The sequence below is a fragment of the Dendrobates tinctorius genome, unplaced genomic scaffold, assembly GCF_039654945.1.
Source record: "Dendrobates tinctorius isolate UK_male_01 unplaced genomic scaffold, ASM3965494v1 ptg000393l, whole genome shotgun sequence".
NCBI classification, from domain to species: domain Eukaryota; kingdom Metazoa; phylum Chordata; class Amphibia; order Anura; family Dendrobatidae; genus Dendrobates; species Dendrobates tinctorius.
The window spans coordinates 778460-804786 of NW_027362059.1; the positions used below are offsets into that span (position 1 = coordinate 778460).

The window sequence follows — 26327 nt, forward strand, 5'->3', positions numbered from 1 at the left end:
CCCATGCCCATATACCCATCATACATATTCTCCATCCCATATACCCATCATACATTCGCCATCCCATAGTCCTATGCCTATTCACCCATCATACATATCCGCCATCCCATAGTCCCGTGCCCATATACCCGTCATACATCCTCCATCCCATAGTCCCATGCCCATATACCCATCATACATATTCTCCATCCCATATACCCATCATACATATCCTCCATCTCATAGTCCCATGCCCATATACCCATCATACATATTCTCCATCCCATATACCCATCATACATTCGCCATCCCATAGTCCTATGCCTATTCACCCATCATACATATCTGCCATCCCATAGTCCAGTGCCCATATACCCATCACACATCCTCCATCCCATAGTCCCATGCCCATATACCCATCATACATATTCTCCATCCCATATACCCATCATACATTCGCCATCCCATAGTCCTATGCCTATTCACCCATCATACATATCCGCCATCCCATAGTCCAGTGCCCATATACCCGTCATACATATCCACCATCCCATAGTCCAGTGCCCATATACCAGTCATACATATCCTCCATCCTATAGTCCCATGCCCATATACCCATCATACATATCCATCCCATAGTCCCGTGCTCATATACCCGTCATACACATCCTCCATCCTATAGTCCGATGCCCATATACCCATCATACATATTCGCCATCCCATAGTCGAGTGCCCATATACCCATCATACATATCCACCATCCCATAGTCCCGTGCCCATATACCCTTCATACACATCCTCCATCCCATAGTCCCATATACCCATCATACATATTCGCCATCCCATAGTCCCATGCCTATACACCCATCATACATATCCGCCATCCCATAGTCCCGTGGCCATATACCCGTCATACATATCCGCCATCCCATAGTCCCATGCCCATAAACCCATCATACATATTCGCCATCCCATAGTCCCATGCCTATACACCCATCATACATATCCTCCATCCCATAGTCCCGTGGCCATATACCCGTCATACATATCCGCCATCCCATAGTCCCATGCCCATATACCCATCATACATATCCTCCATCCCATAGTCCCGTGGCCATATACCCGTCATACATATCCGCCATCCCATAGTCCCATGCCCATATACCCATCATACATATCCTCCATCCCATAGTCCCGTGCCCATATACCCATCATACATATCCTTCATCCCATAGTCCCATGCCTATACACCCATCATACATATCCGCCATCCCATAGTCCCGTGCCCATATACCCGTCATACATATCCGCCATCCCATAGTCCCATATACCCATCACACATCCGCCATCCCATAGTCCAGTGCCCATATACCCATCATACATATTCGCCATCCCATAGTCCCATGCCTATACACCCATCATACATATCCGCCATCCCATAGTCCCATTCCCATATACCCGTCATACATATCCGCCATCCCATAGTCCCATGCCCATATACCCGTCATACATATCCGCCATCCCATAGTCCCATGCCCATATACCCATCATACATATCCGCCATCCCATAGTCCAGTGCCCATATATCCATCACACATCCTCCATCCCATAGTCCCATGCCCATATACCCATCATACATATTCGCCATCCCATAGTCTAGTGCCCATATACCCATCATACACATCCTCCATCCCATAGTCCAGTGCCCATATACCCGTCATACATATCCTCCATCCCATAGTCCTGTGCCCATATACCCGTCATACACATCCTCCATCCCATAGTCGCGTGCCCATATACCCGTCATACATATCCTCCATCCCATAGTCGCGTGCCCATATACCCGTCATACATATCCTCCATCCCATAGTCCCGTGCCCATATATCCATCATACATATCCTCCATCCCATTGTCCAGTGTCCATATACCCGTCATAAATATCCTCCATCCCATAGTCCAGTGCCCATATACCCATCACACATCCTCCATCCCATAGTCCCATGCCCTTATACCCATCATACATATCCTCCATCCCATAGTCCCGTGCCCATATACCCATCATACATATCCTCCATCCCAAAGTCCAGTGCCCATATACCCATCATACATATCCGCCATCCCATAGTCGAGTGCCCATATACCCATCACACATCCTCCATCCCATAGTCCCGTGCCCATATACCCATCATACATATCCACGATCCCATAGGCCCGTGCCCATATACCCATCATACATATTCTTCATCCCATAGTCCCGTGCCCATATACCCATCAAACATATCCTCCATCCCATAGTCGCGTGCCCATATACCCGTCATACATATCCTCCATCCCATAGTCCCGTGCCCATATACCCATCATACATATCCTCCATCCCATAGTCCAGTGTCCATATACCCGTCATAAATATCCTCCATCCCATAGTCCAGTGCCCATATACCCATCACACATCCTCCATCCCATAGTCCCATGCCCTTATACCCATCATACATATCCTCCATCCCATAGTCCCGTGCCCATATACCCATCATACATATCCTCCATCCCAAAGTCCAGTGCCCATATACCCATCATACATATCCGCCATCCCATAGTCGAGTGCCCATATACCCATCACACATCCTCCATCCCATAGTTCCGTGCCCATATACCCATCATACACATCCTCCATCCCATAGTCCCGTGCCCATATACCCATCATACATATTCTTCATCCCATAGTCCCGTGCCCATATACCCATCACACATCCTCCATCCCATAGTCCAGTGCCCATATACCCATCATACATATCCGCCATCCCATAGTCGAGTGCCCATATACCCATCACACATCCTCCATCCCATAGTCCCGTGCCCATATACCCATCAAACATATCCTCCATCCCATAGTCCCGTGCCCATATACCCATCATACATATTCGCCATCCCATAGTCCAGTGCCCATATACCCATCACACAGCCTCCATCCCATAGTCCAGTGCCCATATACCCATCATACATATCCGCCATCCCATAGTCGAGTGCCCATATACCCATCACACATCCTCCATCCCATAGTCCCGTGCCCATATACCCATCATACATATCCTCCATCCCATAGTCCCGTGCCCATATACCCATCACACATATCCTCCATCCCATAGTCCCGTGTCCATATACCCATCATACATATTCTCCATCCCATAGTCCCGTGCCCATATACCCATCACACATCCTCCGTCCCATAGTCCCGTGCCCATATACCCATCATACATATCCTCCATCCCATAGTCCATATACCCATCACACATCCTCCATTCCATAGTCCAGTGCCCATATACCCATCACACATCCTCCATCCCATAGTCAACCATTATGACATCATAATGAGCGGCGGGGCTTGCAACCTATGATGCCATCAGCGTCGCCATGGCAACCATTGTGACATCATAATGAGGGGCGGGGCTTGACGCGCACACACATTTTCCCCAGTATGTAGACAGGGGCAGATTTGTTTGGTGAATTGGAACGCGCGGGGTTAAAATTTCGTCTCACAACACAGCTTAGGACGCTCTCGGAGTCCAGACGTGTGACTGTGCCAAATTTTGTGGCTGTAGTTGCGACGGTGCGGATGCCAATCCCGGACATACATACACACACACACACATACATACACCCTTTGAGCTTTATATGTTAGAAGATATATATATATGTGTCTCACTGACATTATATACAGAACACTGTAGATATGTTTCGCTGAATATTTGAGGCCATGGATCAGTTACGTGTCCATTTTGGAAGTGTGTGAGAAAATAACGTCATACGCATGTCACACAGATACTTAGATGTGAGGAAAGAACATCCTCACATTGCAAACGGATCACTGTTCAGAGACCATTTGTGCGATTCTCGGCGGTCAAAATCAGACAGATTTTTTTTTTTGTTATACGTTAAGTGTGAGTCCAGCCTAACACTAACACCAGGAACCCTCAGTCACCTGTCAGTAACACTAACACCGGGAACCCTCAGTCACCTGTCAGTAACACTAACACCGGGAACCCTCAGTCACCTGTCAGTAACACTAACACCGGGAACCCTCAGTCACCTGTCAGTAACACTAACACCAGGAACCCTCAGTCACCTGTCAGTAACACTAACATCGGGAACCTTCAGTCACCTGTCAGTAGCACTAACACCAGGAACCCTCAGTCACCTGTCAGTAACACTAACACCAGGGAACCATGCTATTTTAGAATTTTGGATAACTAGAGGCGGAAGACCTGTGAAGTCTCAGACGTCAAGGTTAGATTTCAGAAAGGCAGATTTTAAAGGATTCAGAAAGAGAATTGGAGGGATCCAATGGCTGGATATCCTTAAAGACAAAAATGTCCAGGAAGGATGGGAAATCTTGAAAAATGAAATTCTCAAAGCACAGTTGTTAACAATTCCGAAAAGAGGGAAGAATAGGAAGCATTTAAGGAAACCAGGATGGATGAACACAGAACTTAAGCACATGCTAAAAAGGAAGAAAAAAATGTTTATAAAATGGAAAGAGGGAGGCATATCTAAAGAAGAATATAATGCTGTCTGCAGAACCTGCAGGGCACAAATCAGATTAACTAAAGCTGAAAATGAATTGAGGCTTGCAAGAGATGTCAAAAGCAATAATAAAGGATTTTGGGGATATGTCAAAAGTAAAAGAAAAGTCAAAGATGCTATAGGATTTTTACAGGATGAAAATGATGAAATGGTAAGACAGGATGTTGAGAAGGCTGAACTTTTAAATTCCTATTTTGCATCTGTTTTCTCTCAGAAAGGAAATGTAACATCAACTGTTCTTCACTGTCCTATTAAGGGAATAGAAGAATCCAGGATATCTATAAACAGAAAGATAGTGAGGAAACACTTAGCTAACCTAAATGAATTCAAGTCTCCAGGTCCAGATGAATTACACCCCAGAGTACTGAAGGAGATAGCAGAAGAAATTTTTGAACCCCTCTCCATAATCTTTGAAAATTCTTGGAGAACAGGAGAAGTGCCAGAAGACTGGAGAAGAGCAAATGTTGTTCCTATCTTCAAAAAGGGGAAGAAGGTGGACCCAGGCAACTATAGGCCGGTGAGTCTGACTTCTATACCAGGAAAGATCTTTGAACAAATTATTAAACAACATGTATGTCAATACCTGGATAAGAATGAAGTGATTAAACAGAGTCAGCATGGGTTTGTAACTAATAAGTCATGTCAGACTAACTTAATTTCCTTCTATGACGGAATCACTGATTGGGTAGATCAAGGAAATGCTGTAGATATAGTATATCTTGACTTCAGCAAAGCATTTGACAAAGTCTCTCATACAATCCTTATTGAAAAAATGACTAAGTATGGAATGGACAAGGCAACTGTTAGGTGGATTCATAACTGGCTTAGTGATCGGACCAAAGAGTGGTCGTAAATGGCTGCACATCCAGTTGGAAGAATGTCTCAAGTGGGGTACCACAGGGCTCTGTCCTGGGCCCTGTATTGTTCAACATCTTTATCAACGATTTAGATGAAGGAATTGAGGGTAAACTGATTAAATTTGCTGATGACACAAAGCTAGGAGGGATAGCTAATACTAGAGAAGAGAGAGAGGATTCAAAAAGATTTAAATAAACTGGAGAAGTGGGCAGCAACTAACAGAATGGTTTTTAACAGGGAGAAATGCAAAGTACTACATCTGGGCAATAAAAATGAAAAAAGCATATATAAAATGGGACTAATATAATGAAACTAGGAAACAAAAGAGCGCAATAGGGTCTTATCTGGTGATAAATGGAATAAATATGAAAAAAGTCTACTCACCCTTTCCAGGAGAGGTATAAGCATATAAACTCGCCGTCAGCTTGCTGCACGCCCGAAGGTCCACTGCGTGACCTCCAATGCAAATCCTTAAGGATATAAAGTTATTCTCGGGCTTACTGTGCGCAAACCCTGACTGATGCCTCAGTCAGGGTTTGCGCACAGTAAGCCCGAGAATAACTTTATATCCTTAAGGATTTATATAAAATGGGAGGAATAGGGCTAAGTGACAGCACATGTGAAAAAGACTTGGGTATACTAATAGATCACAGACTGAATATGAGTCAACAGTGTGATGCAGCAGCAAAAAAGGCAAATGCAATTCTAGGATGTATTAACAGAAGCATACAGTCCAGATCACGTGAAGTCATTATTTCCCTCTACTCCTCTTTGGTCAGACCTCATCTGGAATATTGTGTCCAGTTTTGGGCACCACATTTTAAAAAAGACATCAACAAACTGGAGCAAGTTCAGAAAAGAGCGACCAGAATGGTGACCGGTCTGCAAACCCTGTCTTATGAGGAAAGGTTGCAGGATTTGGGAATGTTTAGTTTGCAAAAGAGAAGACTGAGAGGAGACTTAATAGCGGTCTACAAATATCTAAAAGGCTGTCACATTGTAGAAGGATCAACTTTATTCTCATTTGCACAAGGAAAGACTAGAAGCAATGGGATGAAACTGAATGGGAGGAGACACAGATTAGATATTAGAAAAAACTTTTTGACAGTTAGAGTGATCAATGAGTGGAACAGGCTGCCACGAGAAGTGGCGAGTTCTCCTTCAATGGAAGTCTTCAAACAGAGGCTGGACAGACATCTGACTGGGATGATTTAGCGAATCCTGCTTTGAGCAGGGGGTTGGACCAGATGGCCCAGGAGGTCCCTTCCAACTCTACGATTCTATGATTCTAACCCTCAGTCACCTGTTAGTAACACTAACACCAGGAACCTGTCAGTAAGGGTTCGCTTACACTAGTATACATATTTTTAAAAACACCCAAATATTGGTCCAATTCTCAGCCAAAAAAGTTACAGGAGAGGAATCCGTATAGTTTACCTTTTGTCAGGCGAGTCCAATGTGAGTGCAAGTGTCACTGCCCCACTAGTGACGACCCCCCGGAATAATCAGCGTCACTGCCCCACTAGTGACGAGCCCCGGAATAATCAGCGTCACTGCCCCACTAGTGACGAGCCCCGGAATAATCAGCGTCACTTCCCCACTAGTGACGAGCCCCGGAATAATCAGCATCACTGCCCCACTAGTGACGAGCCCCGGAATAATCAGCATCACTGCCCCACTAGTGACGAGCCCCGGAATAATCAGCGTCACTTCCCCACTAGTGACGAGCCCCGGAATAATCAGCGTCACTGCCCCACTAGTGACGAGCCCCGGAATAATCAGCATCACTGCCCCACTAGTGACGAGCCCCGGAATAATCAGCGTCACTTCCCCACTAGTGACGAGCCCCGGAATAATCAGCGTCACTTCCCCACTAGTGACGAGCCCCGGAATAATCAGCGTCACTGCCCCACTAGTGACGACCCCGGAATAATCAGCGTCACTGCCCCACTAGTGACGACCCCGGAATAATCAGCGTCACTGCCCCACTAGTGACGACCCCCGGAATAATCAGCGTCACTGCCCCACTAGTGACGACCCCGGAATAATCAGCGTCACTGCCCCACTAGTGACGACCCCCGGAATAATCAGCGTCACTGCCCCACTAGTGACGACCCCCGGAATAATCAGCGTCACTGCCCCACTAGTGACGACCCCCGGAATAATCAGCGTCACTGCCCCACTAGTGACAGCCCCGGAATAATCAGCGTCACTGCCCCACTAGTGACGACCCCGGAATAATCAGCGTCACTGCCCCACTAGTGACGACCCCCGGAATAATCAGCGTCACTGCCCCACTAGTGACGACCCCGGAATAATCAGCGTCACTGCCCCACTAGTGACAGCCCCGGAATAATCAGCGTCACTGCCCCACTAGTGACGACCCCCGGAATAATCAGCGTCACTGCCCCACTAGTGACGACCCCCGGAATAATCAGCGTCACTGCCCCACTAGTGACGACCCCCGGAATAATCAGCGTCACTGCCCCACTAGTGACGACCCCGGAATAATCAGCGTCACTGCCCCACTAGTGACGACCCCCGGAATAATCAGCGTCACTGCCCCACTAGTGACGACCCCGGAATAATCAGCGTCACTGCCCCACTAGTGACAGCCCCGGAATAATCAGCGTCACTGCCCCACTAGTGACGACCCCCGGAATAATCAGCGTCACTGCCCCACTAGTGACGACCCCCGGAATAATCAGCGTCACTGCCCCACTAGTGACGACCCCCGGAATAATCAGCGTCACTGCCCCACTAGTGACGACCCCCGGAATAATCAGCGTCACTGCCCCACTAGTGACGAGCCCCGGAATAATCAGCGTCACTGCCCCACTAGTGACGAGCCCCGGAATAATCAGCGTCACTGCCCCACTAGTGACGACCCCGGAATAATCAGCGTCACTGCCCCACTAGTGACGACCCCGGAATAATCAGCGTCACTGCCCCACTAGTGACGACCCCCGGAATAATCAGCGTCACTGCCCCACTAGTGACGACCCCGGAATAATCAGCGTCACTGCCCCACTAGTGACGACCCCCGGAATAATCAGCGTCACTGCCCCACTAGTGACGACCCCGGAATAATCAGCGTCACTGCCCCACTAGTGACAGCCCCGGAATAATCAGCGTCACTGCCCCACTAGTGACGACCCCCGGAATAATCAGCGTCACTGCCCCACTAGTGACGACCCCCGGAATAATCAGCGTCACTGCCCCACTAGTGACGACCCCCGGAATAATCAGCGTCACTGCCCCACTAGTGACGACCCCGGAATAATCAGCGTCACTGCCCCACTAGTGACGACCCCCGGAATAATCAGCGTCACTGCCCCACTAGTGACGACCCCGGAATAATCAGCGTCACTGCCCCACTAGTGACAGCCCCGGAATAATCAGCGTCACTGCCCCACTAGTGACGACCCCCGGAATAATCAGCGTCACTGCCCCACTAGTGACGACCCCCGGAATAATCAGCGTCACTGCCCCACTAGTGACGACCCCCGGAATAATCAGCGTCACTGCCCCACTAGTGACGACCCCCGGAATAATCAGCGTCACTGCCCCACTAGTGACGACCCCCGGAATAATCAGCGTCACTGCCCCACTAGTGACGAGCCCCGGAATAATCAGCGTCACTGCCCCACTAGTGACGACCCCGGAATAATCAGCGTCACTGCCCCACTAGTGACGACCCCGGAATAATCAGCGTCACTGCCCCACTAGTGACGACCCCGGAATAATCAGCGTCACTGCCCCACTAGTGACGACCCCCGGAATAATCAGCGTCACTGCCCCCGTGTGATGAATGTCAGGCCTCCGGTCACAAGCGCCCCCGCCGGCAGAGGTCACCTCTCCCCCTCTCCCGCACTCACCGCTGGGCTCCGGTCCTTCCCGGGCTCGGTGCCGGCTCTGGGCTGAGGGCGGCGCCGGGCGGCTCATCTGGACCGGGCAGGAGAGCAGACGGCGGTGACCGGCGCTGTCCCTGGTGCTGCAGAGGATCCGGATACTCCCACAGTGCACCGCGGCCACTGCACTGACGTCACAGCCTGCAACACACCCACCGTTACAATGTAACGGCACCGACAGTGCGACCCCCCCACACACACCGACAGTGTGACCCCCCCACACACAGCACCGACAGTGTGACCCCCCCCCCACACACACACCGACAGTGTGACCCCCCACACACACACCGACAGTGCGACCCCCCCACACACAGCACCGACAGTGCGACCCCCCCACACACGGCACCGACAGTGCGACCCCCCCACACACAGCACCGACAGTGCGACCCCCCCACACACAGCACCGACAGTGCGACCCCCCCACACACACACACCGACAGTGCGACCCCCCCCACACACACACCGACAGTGTGACCCCCCCACACACAGCACCGACAGTGCGACCCCCCCCCACAGCACCGACAGTGCGACCCCCCCACACACAGCACCGACAGTGTGACCCCCCCACACACAGCACCGACAGTGCGACCCCCCCACACACGGCACCGACAGTGCGACCCCCCCACACACAGCACCGACAGTGCGACCCCCCCACACACAGCACCGACAGTGCGACCCCCCCACACACAGCACCGACAGTGTGACCCCCCCCACACACACACCGACAGTGCGACCCCCCCACACACACACCGACAGTGTGACCCCCCCACACACAGCACCGACAGTGCGACCCCCCCCACACACACACCGACAATGTGACCCCCCCACACACAGCACCGACAGTGCGACCCCCCCCACACACACACCGACAGTGCGACCCCCCCCACACACACACACAACACCGACAGTGTGACCCCCCCCACACACACACCGACAGTGTGACCCCCCCACACACAGCACCGACAGTGTGACCCCCCCACACACACACCGACAGTGCGACCCCCCCACACACAGCACCGACAGTGTGACCCCTCCCACACACAGCACCGACAGTGTGACCCCCCACACACACACAGCACCGACAGTGTGACACCCCCCCCACAGCACCGACAGTGTGACCCCCCCCCACAGCACCGACAGTGTGACCCCCCACACACACACAACACCGACAGTGTGACCCCCCCCCACACACACACCGACAGTGCGACCCCCCACACACAGCACCGACAGTGCGACCCCCCCACACACACACCGACAGTGCGACCCCCCACACACACACACAACACCGACAGTGTGACCCCCCCACACACACCGACAGTGCGACCCCCCCACACACACACCGACAGTGCGACCCCCGCACACACAGCACCGACAGTGCGACCCCCCCACACACAACACTCATAGTGCGACCCCCCCCCACACACACACACTGACGGTGCGACCCCCCCACACACACCGACGGTCCGACCCCCCCACACACACACCGACAGTGTGACCCCCCCACACACACCAACAGTGTGACCCCCCCACACACACACAGCACCGACAGTGTGACCCCCCCACACACACACCGACAGTGCGACCCCCCCACACACACACAGCACCGACAGTGTGACCCCCCCACACACACCGACGGTGCGACCCCCCCCCCACACACACCGACGGTGCGACCCCCCCACACACAGCACCGACGGTGCGACCCCCCCACACACACAGCACCGACAGTGCGACCCCCCCACACACACAGCACCGACAGTGCGACCCCCCCACACACACACACAGCACCGACATTGTGACCCCCCCACACACACAGCACCAACAGTGTGACCCCCCCACACACACAACACCGACGGTGCGACCCGGTGGCGTAACTACAAAGTTATGGGCCCCCCCCTTGCCAAAATACACGCGCGGCTGCGCTCCGCACACCTCGTACACACGCGGCTGCGCTCCGCACACCTCGTACACACGCGACTGCGCTCCGCACACCTCGTACACACGCGGCTACGCTCCGCACACCTCGTACACACGCGGCTGCGCTCCGCACACCTCGTACACACGCGGCTGCGCTCCGCACACCTCGTACACACGCGGCTGCGCTCCGCACACCTCGTACACACGCGGCTGCGCTCCGCACACACGGCTACTCTCCATACACATACTGCTCCCCACACCTCATACACACACGGCTCTGCTACATCAACCCTGTAAACCCCTCACATAAACTTACCCTCATCCAGCAGTGCACCATGACAACCAGCACAGGTCACAGACAGAGGCCCCTGATCATGTGACCCGACTCCTCCCCTCCTGTGACTTCATCACAGGTCCTGTGCGCACAGAGCAGCCAATCAAAGAACGGAGCTGCACAGCCAATGAGAGGCTGCAGCTCCGCCATCGGGCCCCTGAGGACTCCGGGCCCCATCGCAGCTGCGACCGCGGTAGTCCCGCCCATGGTGCAACCCCCCCACACCGACGGTGCGACCCCCAAACACAGCACCGACGGTGCGACCCCAACACACAGCACCGACTGTGCAACCCCCAAACACAGCACCGACGGTGCGACCCCAACACACAGCACTGACGGTGCGACCCCGCAAACACAGCACCGACTGTGCGACCCCGCAAACACAGCACCGACTGTGCGACCCCTAAACACAGCACCGACAGTGTGACTGTCACAATAGGACTGGCAAGTAAACTGGGACCAGGGGCACCTCTCCTGGCCCTAACACTAGGGGGCGCCCTCGCTTGCCGTTCTCCAGGATAACTCAGATGGCGAGGATGCCGGGGCCTCCACCCTTGCCCTGTCTCCCAGCTGCAGCCCTGAGTCTGTCTCCTTCCCCCCACCCGGGGAAGAGAGGCGCTACTGTGTACCAAAGTACACCAACCCGACAAACGGGAACAAAGACAAGGGTCTCACAAATAACAGAGGTATTCACCAGGGTGTGAAGGAAAGGGAAGAAAATAAGGCAGGGAAGCATGAGGAGTGCCAGACCAGGCGACAGTCACACGATAAACTCCTCCAGCTCTCCACACACCAGCTTCTCCCTCTCCAGATCTATGTAGCAAGTGCTAACTCAGACAAGGACCTGGTCGGCAGGCCTAGCTCTTATAGGAGAGAGCACAGCTGAATGCAGGAATCTCCACATGGCCGATTAACCCCTGTCCCTCTGAAAGAAAACAAACACATTTAACACACCGGAGAAGTGCTTCTCAGCGGCGAAGCAGGAGCCACCACACGCTGCAGTCTTCTGGCTCTGCTCTGTCGCGGTAACCCCGTGACAGTACCCCCCTTCTACGAGAGACCTACGGAACCTCTGGGCCTGGTTTATCCAGGTGTGCCACATGAAAGGCCTGAACCAGTCTGGCCGCATGGCCATCCGAAGCTGGGATCCACATCCTCTCCTCAGGTCCGTACCCCTTCCAATGTACCATGTATTGAAGTGACCAACAAACAAGACAAGAGTCTAAGACCTTTGCTATCTGGAACTCCAGATTTCCTTCAACATTGACAGAAGGTGGCAGAGATGAAGGTCCTGCAGATGCCACGTACTTGAGAAGTGAACAGTGAAAAACAATTATGTATCCTAAAGGTAGGTGACAGAGCAAGGTGAAATGCTACATGATTGATGATCACTAAGATCTTATAAGGGCCTAAATAAACCTGGGACCCAATTTCCAAGACAGAACCTTCAGCTTAATGTTCCTCGAGGACAGCCATACTAAGTCACCAACACACAGGTCCGGACTCACCAAATGTCTCTGATCAGCCACACTCTTATACTTGAAACCCATCTTTCGCAAATTATTAGTCACCCCCTGCCATACAGTTGTGGCCAAAAGTATTGACACCCCTGCAATTTTGTCAGATAATACTCAGTTTCTTCCTGAAAATGATTGCAAACACAAATTCTTTGGTATTATTATCTTCATTTAATTTGTCTTAAATGAAAAAACACAAAAAGAATTGTCCTAAAGCCAAATTGGATATAATTCCACACCAAACTTAAAAAAGAGGGTGGACAAAAGTATTGGCACTGTTGGAAACATCCTGTGATGCTTCTCTAATTTGTGTAATTAACAGCACCTGTAACTTACCTGTGGCACCTAACAGGTGTTGGCAATAACTAATCACACTTGCAGCCAGTTGACATGGATTAAAGTTGACTCAACCTCTGTCCTTGTGTCCTTGTGTGTACCACATTGAGCATGGAGAAAAGAAAGAAGACCAAAGAACTGTCTGAGGACTTGAGAAGCCAAATTGTGAGGAAGCATGAGCAATCTCAAGGCTACAAGTCCATCTCCAAAGACCTGAATGTTCCTGTGTCTACCGTGCGCAGAGTCATCAAGCAGTGTAAAGCCCATGGCACTGTGGCTAACCTCCCTAGATGTGGCCGGAAAAGAAAAATTGACAAGAGATTTCAACGCAAGATTGTGCGGATGTTGGATAAAGAACCTCGACTAACATCCAAACAAGTTCAAGCTGCCCTGCAGTCCGAGGGTACAACAGTGTCAACCCGTACTATCTGTCGGCGTGTGAATGAAAAGGGACTGTATGGTAGGAGACCCAGGAACTTGGACCCCACTTCTTACCCCGAGACATAAAAAAGCCAGGCTGGAGTTTGCCAAAACTTACCTGAAAAAGCCTAAAACGTTTTGGAAGAATGTTCTCTGGTCAGATGAGACAAAAGTAGGGGTTGCTTTGCTGCCTCTGGCACTGGACTGCTTGACCGTGTGCATGGCTATGTGAAGTCTGAAGACTACCAGCAAATTTTGCAGCATAATGTAGGGCCCAGTGTGAGAAAGCTGGGTCTCACTCAGAGGTCATGGGTCTTCCAGCAGGACAATGACCCAAAACACACTTCAAAAAGCACTAGAAAATGGTTTGAGAGAAAGCACTGGAGACTTCTATGGTGGCCAGCAATGAGACCAGACCTGAATCCCATAGAACACCTGTGGAGAGATCTAAAAATGGCAGTTTGGAGAAGGCACCCTTCAAATATCAGGGACCTGGAGCAGTTTGCCAAAGAAGAATGGTCTAAAATTCCAGCAGAGCATTGTAAGAAACTCATTGATGGTTACCGGAAGCGGTTGGTCGCAGTTATTTTGGCTAAAGGTTGTGCAACCAAGTATTAGGCTGAGGGTGCCAATACTTTTGTCTGGCCCATTTTTGGAGTTTTGTGTGAAATGATCAATGTTTGGCTTTTTGCCTCATTCTCTTTTGTGTTTTTTTTCATTTAAGACAAATTAAATGAAGATAATAATACCAAAGAATTTGTGTTTGCAATCATTTTCAGGAAGAAACTGAGTATTATCTGACAGAATTGCAGGGGTGTCAATACTTTTTAATTAAAAGTTTTAATATTTGCGCTCAGAGATAGACCTTTATATATACTAAACTCAATCTTCAAGTAGAAGTGGAAAACTAAGTAGCCAACCTAAATTGCAACCTCCAATTAGCGATGAGGGTCAGGCACCGCCTACTTGACTCTTTACAAAAAACTTCAAAAATAGAAAATAAAATAAAAAAATTTTTATAATTCAGATTATGCCACGTATACAAAGTTCACCATGGGGCTAAGGAGAATAAAAATTGTCCATAGAAAGAAGAAAAAGAATTACCTTGAGATTAGCTTCTTTGAACTGATAGTGCTTAGCAGTCCAGGTCCTGTGCATAGAAGGTTCCAATAAAACGACAACGATAATATTAATAAAATCCAGAGTAATGACACCATGTGAGGAGAAGGGTTTGATGCTATAAGTTGCGGACGCTTGTCCCGGCCGGAGACAGGCGTCCTCTCTGCAGTGCGCCCTCCTGGGCTTGAGGCGGTAACGGCGCACGCCGAGAAAAGCTGACAAGGTCCGCAGGACCTTGTGTGATGTCACAGTCACGTGATCACTCACGTGACTAGCTATGGAGAGCGGTGAAGCTCAAAAACATCCGACGCGTTTCTGAATCAACGGATTCCTTCATCAGGGATACTCCATAGCGGATAGATAGCATTTATATACCCTCCACCTTCAGAGGTTCTAATTCAGACATTGAAAGCAAAAAGTTCGATTTCACTATTAAGCCCATTAGGCATCAGAGTGTCCATCATGAAAATCCATCTACTTTCTTCTTTTGACATCTGATGGATGAAGTTGCCTCTCCTCCAACTTCTATTAACCACTTTGATGCTTTTGATGTTTTTCATAAACCAACAGATTCTAATAATTTCATTTCTCTGGATAGCTGCCACCTTCCAAGCTGGCTTGTGAATGTACCTAAAAGCCAGCTCATTAGGGCTCATAGGAATTGCTCTAGAATACAAGATTTTGATAAGGAGGCGGTGTTTTTGACTAATAAATTTGTCCGAAAGGGGTATGATATTAAGGCCCTGGGTGAAATCAAGGAGACTGTTAGGAAAATGCCGAGAGAGGATCTACTGATACAACAAAAGAAAAACACCGAGTGTTCTATTATGGAAGATATTCCTATTATTACGCAGTACAATGCCAACAGTAAAATCCTTAGAAAGATTGTTAACCGACACTGGAATATATTAAAAAACGATAAAGTGATCGGTGAAAAGTTACCAGTTTATCCTAGGTTTGTTTTTAGGAAAGCAAATAATCTCGGTAATACAATAGCCCCTTCTATTCCTAAACCTATGTTGACGAGTCATGTACATGTTCACACACCAAAGGGTTTTTTCCATGCAACAAATGTGGACCTTGTAGAAAATTAGGTCTCAGAAAGCAATTGTCCATTTCAAATAAATTTCGGGAGGTCAAAATTAAGGACTTCATAACTTGTGAAACTAAGGGGGTCATATATGGAATCACCTGCCCTTGTGGCAAATTATATATTGGCCGGACTATACGTCCATTGCATATAAGGATAGCGGAACATCTGAGGAATATTAAGAATAAATTTAGCGGTCACCCCCTCTCCAATCATTTTTTAATTAATCATGGGGGTCTTACAAGAGGTACATTAGTGACAGGCATCAAAGTGGTTAATAGAAGTTGGAGGAGAGGCAACTTCATCCATCAGATGTCAAAAGAAGAAAGTAGATGGATTTTCATGATGGACACTCTGATGCCTAATGGGCTTAATAGTGAAATCGAACTTTTTGCTTTCAATGTCTGAATTAGAACCTCTGAAGGTGGAGGGTATATAAATGCTATCTATCCGCTATGGAGTATCCCTGATGAAGGAATCCGTTGATTCAGAAACGCGTCGGATGTTTTTGAGCTCCACCGCTCTCCATAGCTAGTCACGTGAGTGATCACGTGACTGTGACGTCACACAAGGTCCTGCGGACCTTGTCAGCTTTTCTCGGCGTGCGCCGTTACCGCCTCAAGCCCAGGAGGGTGCACTGCAGAGAGGACGCCTGTCTCCGGCCGGGACAAGCGTCCGCAACTTATAGCATCAAACCCTTCTCCTCACATGGTGTCATTACTCTGGATTTTATTAATATTATCGTTGTCGTTTTATTGGAACCTTCTATGCACAGGACCTGGACTGCTAAGCACCATCAGTTCAAAGAAGCTAATCTCAAGGTAATTCTTTTTCTTCTTTCTATGGACAATTTTTATTCTCCTTAGCCCCATGGTGAACTTTGTATACGTGGCATAATCTGAATTATAATTTTTTTTTATTATTTTATTTTCTATTTTTGAAGTTTTTTGTAAAGAGTCAAGTAGGCGGTGCCTGACCCTCATCGCTAATTGGAGGTTGCAATTTAGGTTGGCTACTTAGTTTTCCACTTCTACTTGAAGAGTGAGTTTAGTATATATAAAGGTCTATCTCTGAGCGCAAATATTAAAACTTTTAATTATTTATTTGGAGTAATTTTGTGGTATTATCCTAATATTCTGCAGCTGAGTAGACTATAGCGCTAGCGCTGTGGCTGAGACATTTAGTGTCAATACTTTTGGCCACAACTGTATGGTAGAAACAGAAGAAGAAAACCGTTCCTCCTCCGGTAAACCAGAAGGGCGATCACCATTAACAAACTAAACTGCGGCTGGAACCCATATGCCCCAAAAAACAGTGACTTAGGGTACTTTCACACATCAGTTTTTTGCCATTAGTCACAATCCATTGGCTAGCGGATCTGGCGGAAAAAACTGATCCATTGCACCATTTTTTCCATCCGTTTCTTCCATTTTTCGACTGATCCCTTTTTCAAAAGCCGGCAATTCAGTTCGCTGTACAGTAAAATCACACTGACATGTTAGAAACGCAAGGATATATGTATATACATAGAATATATATATACACATGTCATTGACACGCATATATATATATTTATAGTTCATAGAGTTCTACATAGCAGAATAGCCGCTAAATCAATTGCCGGCTTCAGTAAAATCATTCCCGAACCCGACATATGACACATGGTTGACATACAGTAAACCATGTCATATTAAAACGATTTATATATGTCATTGTTTAACCAAGTTAGTAGTTTGTGTTAGGAAAAATTTGGAACTCCAAAGGTTAAATTTAAGGCTACAATCACAGAAAAAAATTGCGTGGGCTGTCCATTTTCTGACAGAGGGAAAGCCAGTGAGTGAGGGCAGATATTAATAGCCTAGAGAGGGACCATTGTTTTTGCTCCCCCCCCGGCTAAAAAAAATCTGCCCCCAGCCACCCCAGAAAAGGCGCATCCGTAAGATGCGCCTTTTCTGGCACTTCGCCTCTATTCCCATTGCATTTAGCGGTGGCTCATGGGTTAATGCCACCTTGCTATTGAAAGGTGCCATTAAGCCGGGTTAATAACGGCGAGGCCTTACTGTCTGTCTTCCCCTCGCTGTCTGTCTCTTCTCCTCACTGTCTCATCCCCTCACTGTTTCTTCTCCTCATTGCTGTCTCTTTTCCTCGCTGTCTCTTCCCCTCGCTATCTCTTCTTCTCGCTGTCTCTTGTCTCTGTATCGTCTCCTCGCTGTCCGTGTCTTCCCGCTGTGTCTCTTCCCCTCACTGCCTGTCTCTTCTGCTCGCTGTCTGTCTCTTCTTCTCAATGTCTCTTCCCCTCGCCGTCTCTCTCCTGTCTCTCTTCTCCTCGCTCTTTCCCTCGCTGTGTCTCTCTTCTCGCTGTCTCTTCTCCTCACTCTCTTCTCGCTGTCTCTTCCCCTCACTGACTCTCTCTTCTCACTGTCTCTTCCCCTCGCTGTTTCTTCTCTTCACTACTGTCTCTTTTCCTCGCTGTCTCTTGTCTCTGTCTGTATCATCTCCTCGCTGTCCGTCTCTTCCCCTCACTGCCTCTTCTCGCTGTCTCTCATCTGCCCGCTGTCTGTCTCTTCTTCTCAATGTCTCTTCCCCTCGCCATCTCTTCTCCTCACTGTCTGTCTCTCTTCTCCTGTCTCTTCCCCTCACTGTCTCTCTTCTCGCTCTTTCCCTCGCTGTCTCTTCTCCTCACTCTCTTCTTGCTGTCTCTTCTTCTCAATGTCTCTTCCCCTCGCCGTCTCTTCTTCTCACTGTCTGTCTCTCTTCTCCTGTCTTTCTTCTTCTCACTGTCTCTTGTCCTTGCTCTCTTCCCCCTCGCTGTCTCTTCTCGCTGTCTCTTCTGTCTCTCTACTCCTCGCTGTCTCTTCCCCCTCGCTGTCTCTCTTCTCCTCGCTGTCTCTTCTCCTTGCTGTCTCTTCCCCCTCACTGTCTCTTCCCCTCGCTGTCTCTTCTCCTCGCTTTCTCTTCCCCTCGCTCTTTCCCCCTTGCTGTCTCTTCTCCTCGCTCTTCCCCCTCACTGTCTCTCTTCTCGCTGTCTCTTCCCCTTGCTCTCTGTCTCTCCTCTCCTTGCTGTCTCTTCCCCCTCGCTGTCTTTCCCCTCACTGTCTGTCTCTTCTACTGTCTCTCTTCTCCTCGCTGTCTTTTCTCCACAGTCTCTTCGCCTCACTGTCTCTCTTCTCCTCGCGGTCTCTTCCCCCTCACTGTCTCTCTTCTCCTCGCTCTCTTCCCCTCGCTGTGTCTCTCCTCTCCTTGCTGTCTCTTCTCCTCACTGTCTCTCTTGTCCTGTCTTTCTTCTCCTCGCTGTCTGTCTTGTCCTCGCTGTCTCTCTTCTCTTCGCTGTTTCTTCTCCTTGCTGTCTCTCTTCTTCTCGCTCCCTCTTCTCACATCTCTTCCCCTCACTGTCTCTCCTCGCAGTCATAGAATCATAGAGTTGGAAGGGACCTCCTGGGCCATCTGGTCCAACCCCCTGCTCAAAGCAGGATTCGCTAAATCATCCCAGTCAGATGTCTGTCCAGCCTCTGTTTGAAGACTTCCATTGAAGGAGAACTCACCACTTCTCGTGGCAGCCTGTTCCACTCATTGATCACTCTGTCAAAAAGTTTTTTCTAATATCTAATCTGTGTCTCCTCCCATTCAGTTTCATCCCATTGCTTCTAGTCTTTCCTTGTGCAAATGAGAATAAAGTTGATCCTTCTACAATGTGACAGCCCTTTAGATATTTGTAGACAGCTATTAAGTCTCCTCTCAGTCTTCTCTTTTGCAAACTAAACATTCCCAAATCCTGCAACCTTTCCTCATAAGACAGGGTTTGCAGACCGGTCACCATTCTGGTCGCTCTTTTCTGAACTTGCTCCAGTTTGTTGATGTCTTTTTTAAAATGTGGCGCCCAAAACTGGACACAATATTCCAGATGAGGTCTGACCAAAGAGGAGTAGAGGGAAATAATGACTTCACGTGATCTAGACTGTATGCTTCTGTTAATAAATCCTAGAATTGCATTTGCCTTTTTTGCTGCTGCATCACACTGTTGACTCATATTCAGTCTGTGATCTATTAGTATACCCAAGTCTTTTTCACATGTGCTGTCACTTAGCCCTATTCCTGTCTCTTCTCACTGTCTGTTTCTCTTCTGTCTTTCTTCTCCTTGCTGTCTCTCCCCCTTGCTGTCTCTTCCCCTCGCTGTCTCTTCTCCTCACTGTCTCTTCTTCTCAATGTCTCTTCCCCTCGCCATCTGTCTCTCTTGTCTTTCTTCTCCTCGCTGTCTCTTCTCCTTGCTGTCTCTCCTCCTGTCTCTCTTCTCACTCTGTCTCTTCTCCTTGCTGTCTCTCTTCTCGCAGTCTCTTCTACTGTCTTTCTTCCCCTCGCTGTCTGTCTCTTCCCCTTGCTATCTCTTCTCCTCGCTGTCTCTCTCCTCGCTGTCTGTCTCTTCCCCTCGCTGTCTCTTCTACTGTCTCTCTTCCCCTTGCTATCTCTTCTCCTCGCTGTCTCTCCTTGCTGTCTCTCTTCTCCTCGCTGTCTGTCTCTTCTACTGTCTCTCTTCCTCTCGCTGTCTGTCTCTTCCCCTCGCTATCTCTTCTACTGTCTCTCTTCTTGCTGTCTGTCTCTCCTCGCTATCTCTTCTCTGTCTGTTCTACTGTCTCTTCTCCTCGTTGTCTGTCTCTCCTCGCTGTCTGTCTCTTCTACTGTCTCTCTTCCCCTCGCTGTGTCTCTTCTCCTTGCTGTCTGTCTCTTCCCCTTGCTGTCTCTTCTCCTCGCTGTCTCTTTTACTGTCTCTCTTCTCCTCGCTGTCTGTCTCTTCTCCTTGCTGTCTCTTCTCACTGTCCCTTCCCCTCGCTGTCTGTCTCTCTTCTCCTCGCTGTATCTCTTCTTGCTGTCTTGTCCCCTCGCTGTCTCTTCCCCTCACTGTCTCTTCTCGCCGTCTCTTCTCCTTGCTGTCTCTTCTACTGTCTATCTTCTCCTCGCTGTCTGTCTCTTCCCCTCGCTGTCTCTTCCCCTCGCTGTCTCTTCTCCTCGCTGTCTCTTCTACTGTCTCTCTTCCCCTCGCTGTCTCTTCTCCTCGCTGTCTGTCTCTTCTCGCTGTCTCTTCTCCTTGCTGTCTGTCTCTCCTCGCTGTCTGTCTCTTCTACTCGCTATCTCTTCTACTGTCTCTCTTCTCCTCGCTGTCTGTCTCTTCCCCTCGCTCTCTTCTACTGTCTCTCTTCTCACTGTCTCTTTCCCTCGCTATCTCTTCTCCTCGCTGTCTGTCTCTCCTCGCTATCTCTCTTCCCCACGCTGTCTCTTCTCCTCACTGTCTCTCTTCCCCACGCTGTCTCTTCTACTGTCTCTCTTCTCCTCGCTGTGTCTCTCCACGCTGTCTCTCTTCTCCTCCCTGTCTCTTCTCCTCGCTGCCTCTTCTACTGTCTCTCTTCTCCTCACTGTCTCATCTACTGTTTCTCTTCTCCTCGCTGTCTGTCTCTTCCCCTCGCTGTCTCTTCTACTGTCACTCTTCCCCTCGCTGTCTCATCTACTGTCTCTCTTCTCCTTGCTGTCTGTCTCTTCTCACTATCTCTTCTACTGTCTCTCTTCTCCTCGCTGTCTGTCTCTTCCCCTCGGTGGCTCTTCTACTGTCTCTTCTCCACGTTGTCTGTCTCTTCTCCTCGCTGTCTCTCTTCTCCTCGCTGTCTGTCTCTTCTCCACGCTGTCTCTTCTCCTCGCTGTCTGTCTCCTCGCTGTCTCTTCTACTGTCTCTCTTCTCCTCGCTGTCTGTCTCTTCTCGCTGTCTCTCTTCTCCTTGCTGTGTCTCTCCTCGCTGTCTCATCTACTGTCTCTTCCCCTCGCTGTCTGTCTCACTTCCCCTCGCTGTCTCTTCTCCTCGCCGTCTGTCTCTTCTCCTCGCTGTCTCTTCTCCTCGCTGTCTGTTTCTCTTCCCCTCGCTGTCTCTTCTCCTCGCCGTCTGTCTCTTCTCCTCGCTGTCTCTTCTCGCCGTCTCTTCCCCTCGCTGTCTGTTTCTCTTCCCCTCGCTGTCTGTTTCTCTTCCCCTCGCTGTCTGTCTCTCTTCTCCTCGCTGTCTGACTCTTCTCGCCGTCTCTTCCCCTCGCTGTCTGTCTCTCTTCTCCTCGCCGTCTCTTCCCCTCGCTGTCTGTCTCTCTTCCCCTCGCCGTCTCTCTTCCCCTCGCTGTCTGTCTCTCTTCCCCTCGCTGTCTCTCTTCCCCTCGCTGTCTCTCTCCCCCTCGCTGTCTCTCTCCTCCTCGCTGTCTCTCTCTTCTCCTCGCTGTCTCTCTCTTCTCCTCGCTGTCTGTCTCTCTTCCCCTCGCTGTCTGTCTCTTCTCCTCGCTGTCTCTTCTCGCCGTCTGTCTCTTCCCCTCGCTGTCTCTCTTCCCCTCGGTCTGTCTCTTCTCGCCGTCTCTTCCCCTCGCTGTCTGTCTCTCTTCTCCTTGCTGTCTGACTCTCTTCTCGCCGTCTCTTCCCCTCGCTGTCTGACTCTCTTCTCCTCGCCGTCTCTTCCCCTCGCTGTCTGTCTCTCCTCCCCTCGCTGTCTCGCTCTCTTCTCCTCGCTGTCTGTCTCTCCTCCTCGCTGTCTGTCTCTCCTCCTCCTCGCTGTGTCTCTCTCCCCCTCGCTGTCTGTCTCTCGCTGTCTCTTCTCCTCGCTGTCTCTTCTCCTCGCTGTCTGTCTCTCTTCCCCACGCTGTCTCTTCTACTGTCTCTCTTCTCCTCGCTGTCTCTCTTCCCCACGCTGTCTCTTCTACTGTCTCTTCTCCTCGCTGTCTGTCTCTCTTCCCCACGCTGTCTCTTCTACTGTCTCTCTTCTCCTCGCTGTCTCTCTTCCCCACGCTGTCTCTTCTACTGTCTCTTCTCCTCGCTGTCTGTCTCTTCCCCACGCTGTCTCTCTCCTCCTCTCTGTCTGTCTTCTCCTCGATGTCTGTCTCGCTTCCCCTCGATGTCTGTCTCTCCCCCCCTCGCTGTCTGTCTCTCTCCTCCTCGCTGTCTGTCTCTCTCCTCCTCGCTGTCTCTCTCCTCCTCGCTGTCTGTCTCTCTCCTCCTCGCTGTCTCTCTCCTCCTCGCTGTCTCCCCTCCTCGCTGTCTCTCTCCTCCTCGCTGTCTGTCTTTCTCCTCCTCGCTGTCTGTCTTTCTCCTCCTCGCTGTCTGTCTTTCTCCTCCTCGCTGTCTGTCTTTCTCCTCCTCGCTGTCTGTCTTTCTCCTCCTCGCTGTCTGTCTTTCTCCTCCTCGCTGTCTGTCTTTCTCCTCCTCGCTGTCTGTCTTTCTCCTCCTCGCTGTCTGTCTCTCTCCTCCTCGCTGTCTGTCTCTCTCCTCCTCGCTGTCTGTCTCTCTCCTCCTCGCTGTCTGTCTCTCTCCTCCTCGCTGTCTGTCTCTCCCCTCCTCGCTGTCTGTCTCTCCCCTCCTCGCTGTCTCTCTCCTCCTCGCTGTCTCCCCTCCTCGCTGTCTGTCTCTCTTCCCCTCGCTGTCTCTCTCCTCCTCGCTGTCTCTCTCCTCCTCGCTGTCTGTCTCTCTTCCCCTCGCTGTCTCTCTCCTCCTCGCTGTCTCTCTCCTCCTCGCTGTCTCTCTCCTCCTCGCTGTCTCTCTCCTCCTCGCTGTCTCTCTTCCCCTCGCTGTCTCTCTCCTCCTCGCTGTCTCTCTCCTCGCTGTCTGTCTCTCTTCCCCTCACTGTCTCTCCTCCTCGCTGTCTCTCTCCTCCTCGCTGTCTGTCTCTCTTCCCCTCGCTGTCTCTCCTCCTCGCTGTCTCTCTCCTCCTCGCTGTCTGTCTCTCTCCTCCTCGCTGTCTGTCTCTCTCCTCCTCGCTGTCTGTCTCTCTCCTCCTCGCTGTCTGTCTTTCTCCTCCTCGCTGTCTGTCTCTCTTCTCCTCGCTGTCTGACTCTTCTCGCCGTCTCTTCCCCTCGCTGTCTGTCTCTCTTCTCCTCGCCGTCTCTTCCCCTCGCTGTCTGTCTCTCTTCCCCTCGCCGTCTCTCTTCCCCTCGCCGTCTCTCTTCCCCTCGCTGTCTCTCTTCCCCTCGCTGTCTCTCTCCCCCTCGCTGTCTCTCTCTTCTCCTCGCTGTCTCTCTCTTCTCCTCGCTGTCTCTCTTCCCCTCGCTGTCTGTCTCTTCTCCTCGCTGTCTCTTCTCGCCGTCTGTCTCTTCCCCTCGCTGTCTCTCTTCCCCTCGGTCTGTCTCTTCTCGCCGTCTCTTCCCCTCGCTGTCTGTCTCTCTTCTCCTTGCTGTCTGACTCTCTTCTCGCCGTCTCTTCCCCTCGCTGTCTGACTCTCTTCTCCTCGCCGTCTCTTCCCCTCGCTGTCTGTCTCTCCTCCCCTCGCTGTCTCGCTCTCTTCTCCTCGCTGTCTGTCTCTCCTCCTCGCTGTCTGTCTCTCCTCCTCCTCGCTGTGTCTCTCTCCCCCTCGCTGTCTGTCTCTCGCTGTCTCTTCTCCTCGCTGTCTCTTCTCCTCGCTGTCTGTCTCTCTTCCCCACGCTGTCTCTTCTACTGTCTCTCTTCTCCTCGCTGTCTCTCTTCCCCACGCTGTCTCTTCTACTGTCTCTTCTCCTCGCTGTCTGTCTCTCTTCCCCACGCTGTCTCTTCTACTGTCTCTCTTCTCCTCGCTGTCTCTCTTCCCCACGCTGTCTCTTCTACTGTCTCTTCTCCTCGCTGTCTGTCTCTTCCCCACGCTGTCTCTCTCCTCCTCTCTGTCTGTCTTCTCCTCGATGTCTGTCTCGCTTCCCCTCGATGTCTGTCTCTCCCCCTCGCTGTCTGTCTCTCTCCTCCTCGCTGTCTGTCTCTCCCCTCCTCGCTGTCTGTCTCTCCCCTCCTCGCTGTCTGTCTCTCCCCTCCTCGCTGTCTGTCTCTCCCCTCCTCGCTGTCTGTCTCTCCCCTCCTCGCTGTCTGTCTCCTCCTCGCTGTCTCCCCTCCTCGCTGTCTCTCTCCTCCTCGCTGTCTGTCTTTCTCCTCCTCGCTGTCTGTCTTTCTCCTCCTCGCTGTCTGTCTTTCTCCTCCTCGCTGTCTGTCTTTCTCCTCCTCGCTGTCTGTCTTTCTCCTCCTCGCTGTCTGTCTTTCTCCTCCTCGCTGTCTGTCTTTCTCCTCCACGCTGTCTGTCTCTCTCCTCCTCGCTGTCTGTCTCTCTCCTCCTCGCTGTCTGTCTCTCTCCTCCTCGCTGTCTGTCTCTCTCCTCCTCGCTGTCTGTCTCTCTCCTCCTCGCTGTCTGTCTCTCTCCTCCTCGCTGTCTGTCTCTCTCCTCCTCGCTGTCTGTCTCTCTCCTCCTCGCTGTCTGTCTCTCTCCTCCTCGCTGTCTGTCTCTCTCCTCCTCGCTGTCTGTCTCTCCCCTCCTCGCTGTCTCTCTCCTCCTCGCTGTCTCTCTCCTCCTCGCTGTCTCTCTCTCTCCTCCTCGCTGTCTCTCTCTCTCCTCCTCGCTGTCTGTCTCTCTTCCCCTCGCTGTCTGTCTCTCCTCCTCGCTGTCTGTCTCTATCCTCCTCGCTGTCTGTCTTTCTCCTCCTCGCTGTCTGTCTCTCTTCCCCTCGCTGTCTGTCTCTCTCCTCCTCGCTGTCTGTCTTTCTCCTCCTCGCTGTCTGTCTCTCTCCTCCTCGCTGTCTCTCTCCTCCTCGCTGTCTGTCTCTCTCCTCCTCGCTGTCTGTCTTTCTCCTCCTCGCTGTCTGTCTCTCCCCTCCTCGCTGTCTGTCTTTCTCCTCCTCGCTGTCTGTCTCTCCCCTCCTCGCTGTCTGTCTTTCTCCTCCTCGCTGTCTGTCTCTCCCCTCCTCGCTGTCTGTCTTTCTCCTCCTCGCTGTCTATCTCTCTCCTCCTCGCTGTCTGTCTCTCCTCCTCGCTGTCTGTCTTTCTTCCCCTCGCTGTCTGTCTCTCTTCCCCTCGCTGTCTGTCTCTCTCCTCCTCGCTGTCTGTCTCCTCCTCGCTGTCTGTCTCTCTCCTCCTCGCTGTCTCTCTCTTCCCCTCGCTGTCTGTCTCTCTTCCCCTCGCTGTCTGTCTCTCTCCTCCTCGCTGTCTGTCTCCTCCTCGCTGTCTGTCTCTCTCCTCCTCGCTGTCTCTCTCTTCCCCTCGCTGTCTGTCTCTCTCCTCCTCGCTGTCTGTCTTTCTCCTACTCGCTGTCTGTCTTTCTCCTACTCGCTGTCTGTCTCTCCCCTCCTCGCTGTCTGTCTCTCTTCCCCTCGCTGTCTGTCTCTCTCCTCCTCGCTGTCTGTCTCTCTTCCCCTCGCTGTCTGTCTCTCTCCTCCTCGCTGTCTGTCTCTCTCCTCCTCGCTGTCTCTCTCCTCCTCGCTGTCTCTCTCTTCCCCTCGCTGTCTGTCTCTCTCCTCCTCGCTGTCTGTCTTTC

General features: G+C 51.0%; 2 protein-coding genes across 3 annotated transcripts in view; both read right to left on the minus strand.

The window, feature by feature from the left end:
• TTBK1 (tau tubulin kinase 1) overlaps positions 1 to 9448 on the minus strand; it is a 268616-nt gene extending 259168 nt beyond the window's left edge. For both annotated transcript variants that reach the window (XM_073563522.1, XM_073563520.1), the window contains exon 1: positions 9295 to 9448. The gene's annotated coding sequence lies outside the window, so the exon portion shown is untranslated. The remainder of the gene's footprint in view (positions 1 to 9294) is intronic.
• Positions 9449 to 19001: 9553 nt separating this feature from the next.
• On the minus strand, positions 19002 to 23787 carry LOC141076161 (uncharacterized; the record flags this gene model as incomplete). Its single annotated transcript, XM_073563497.1, has 7 exons — positions 19002 to 19162; positions 19250 to 19286; positions 19318 to 19370; positions 20351 to 20412; positions 21175 to 21325; positions 23072 to 23210; positions 23725 to 23787. Coding segments are annotated over 7 exons (606 nt in total), but the record flags the coding sequence as incomplete, so codon positions are not given.
• Positions 23788 to 26327: the final 2540 nt, after the last annotated feature.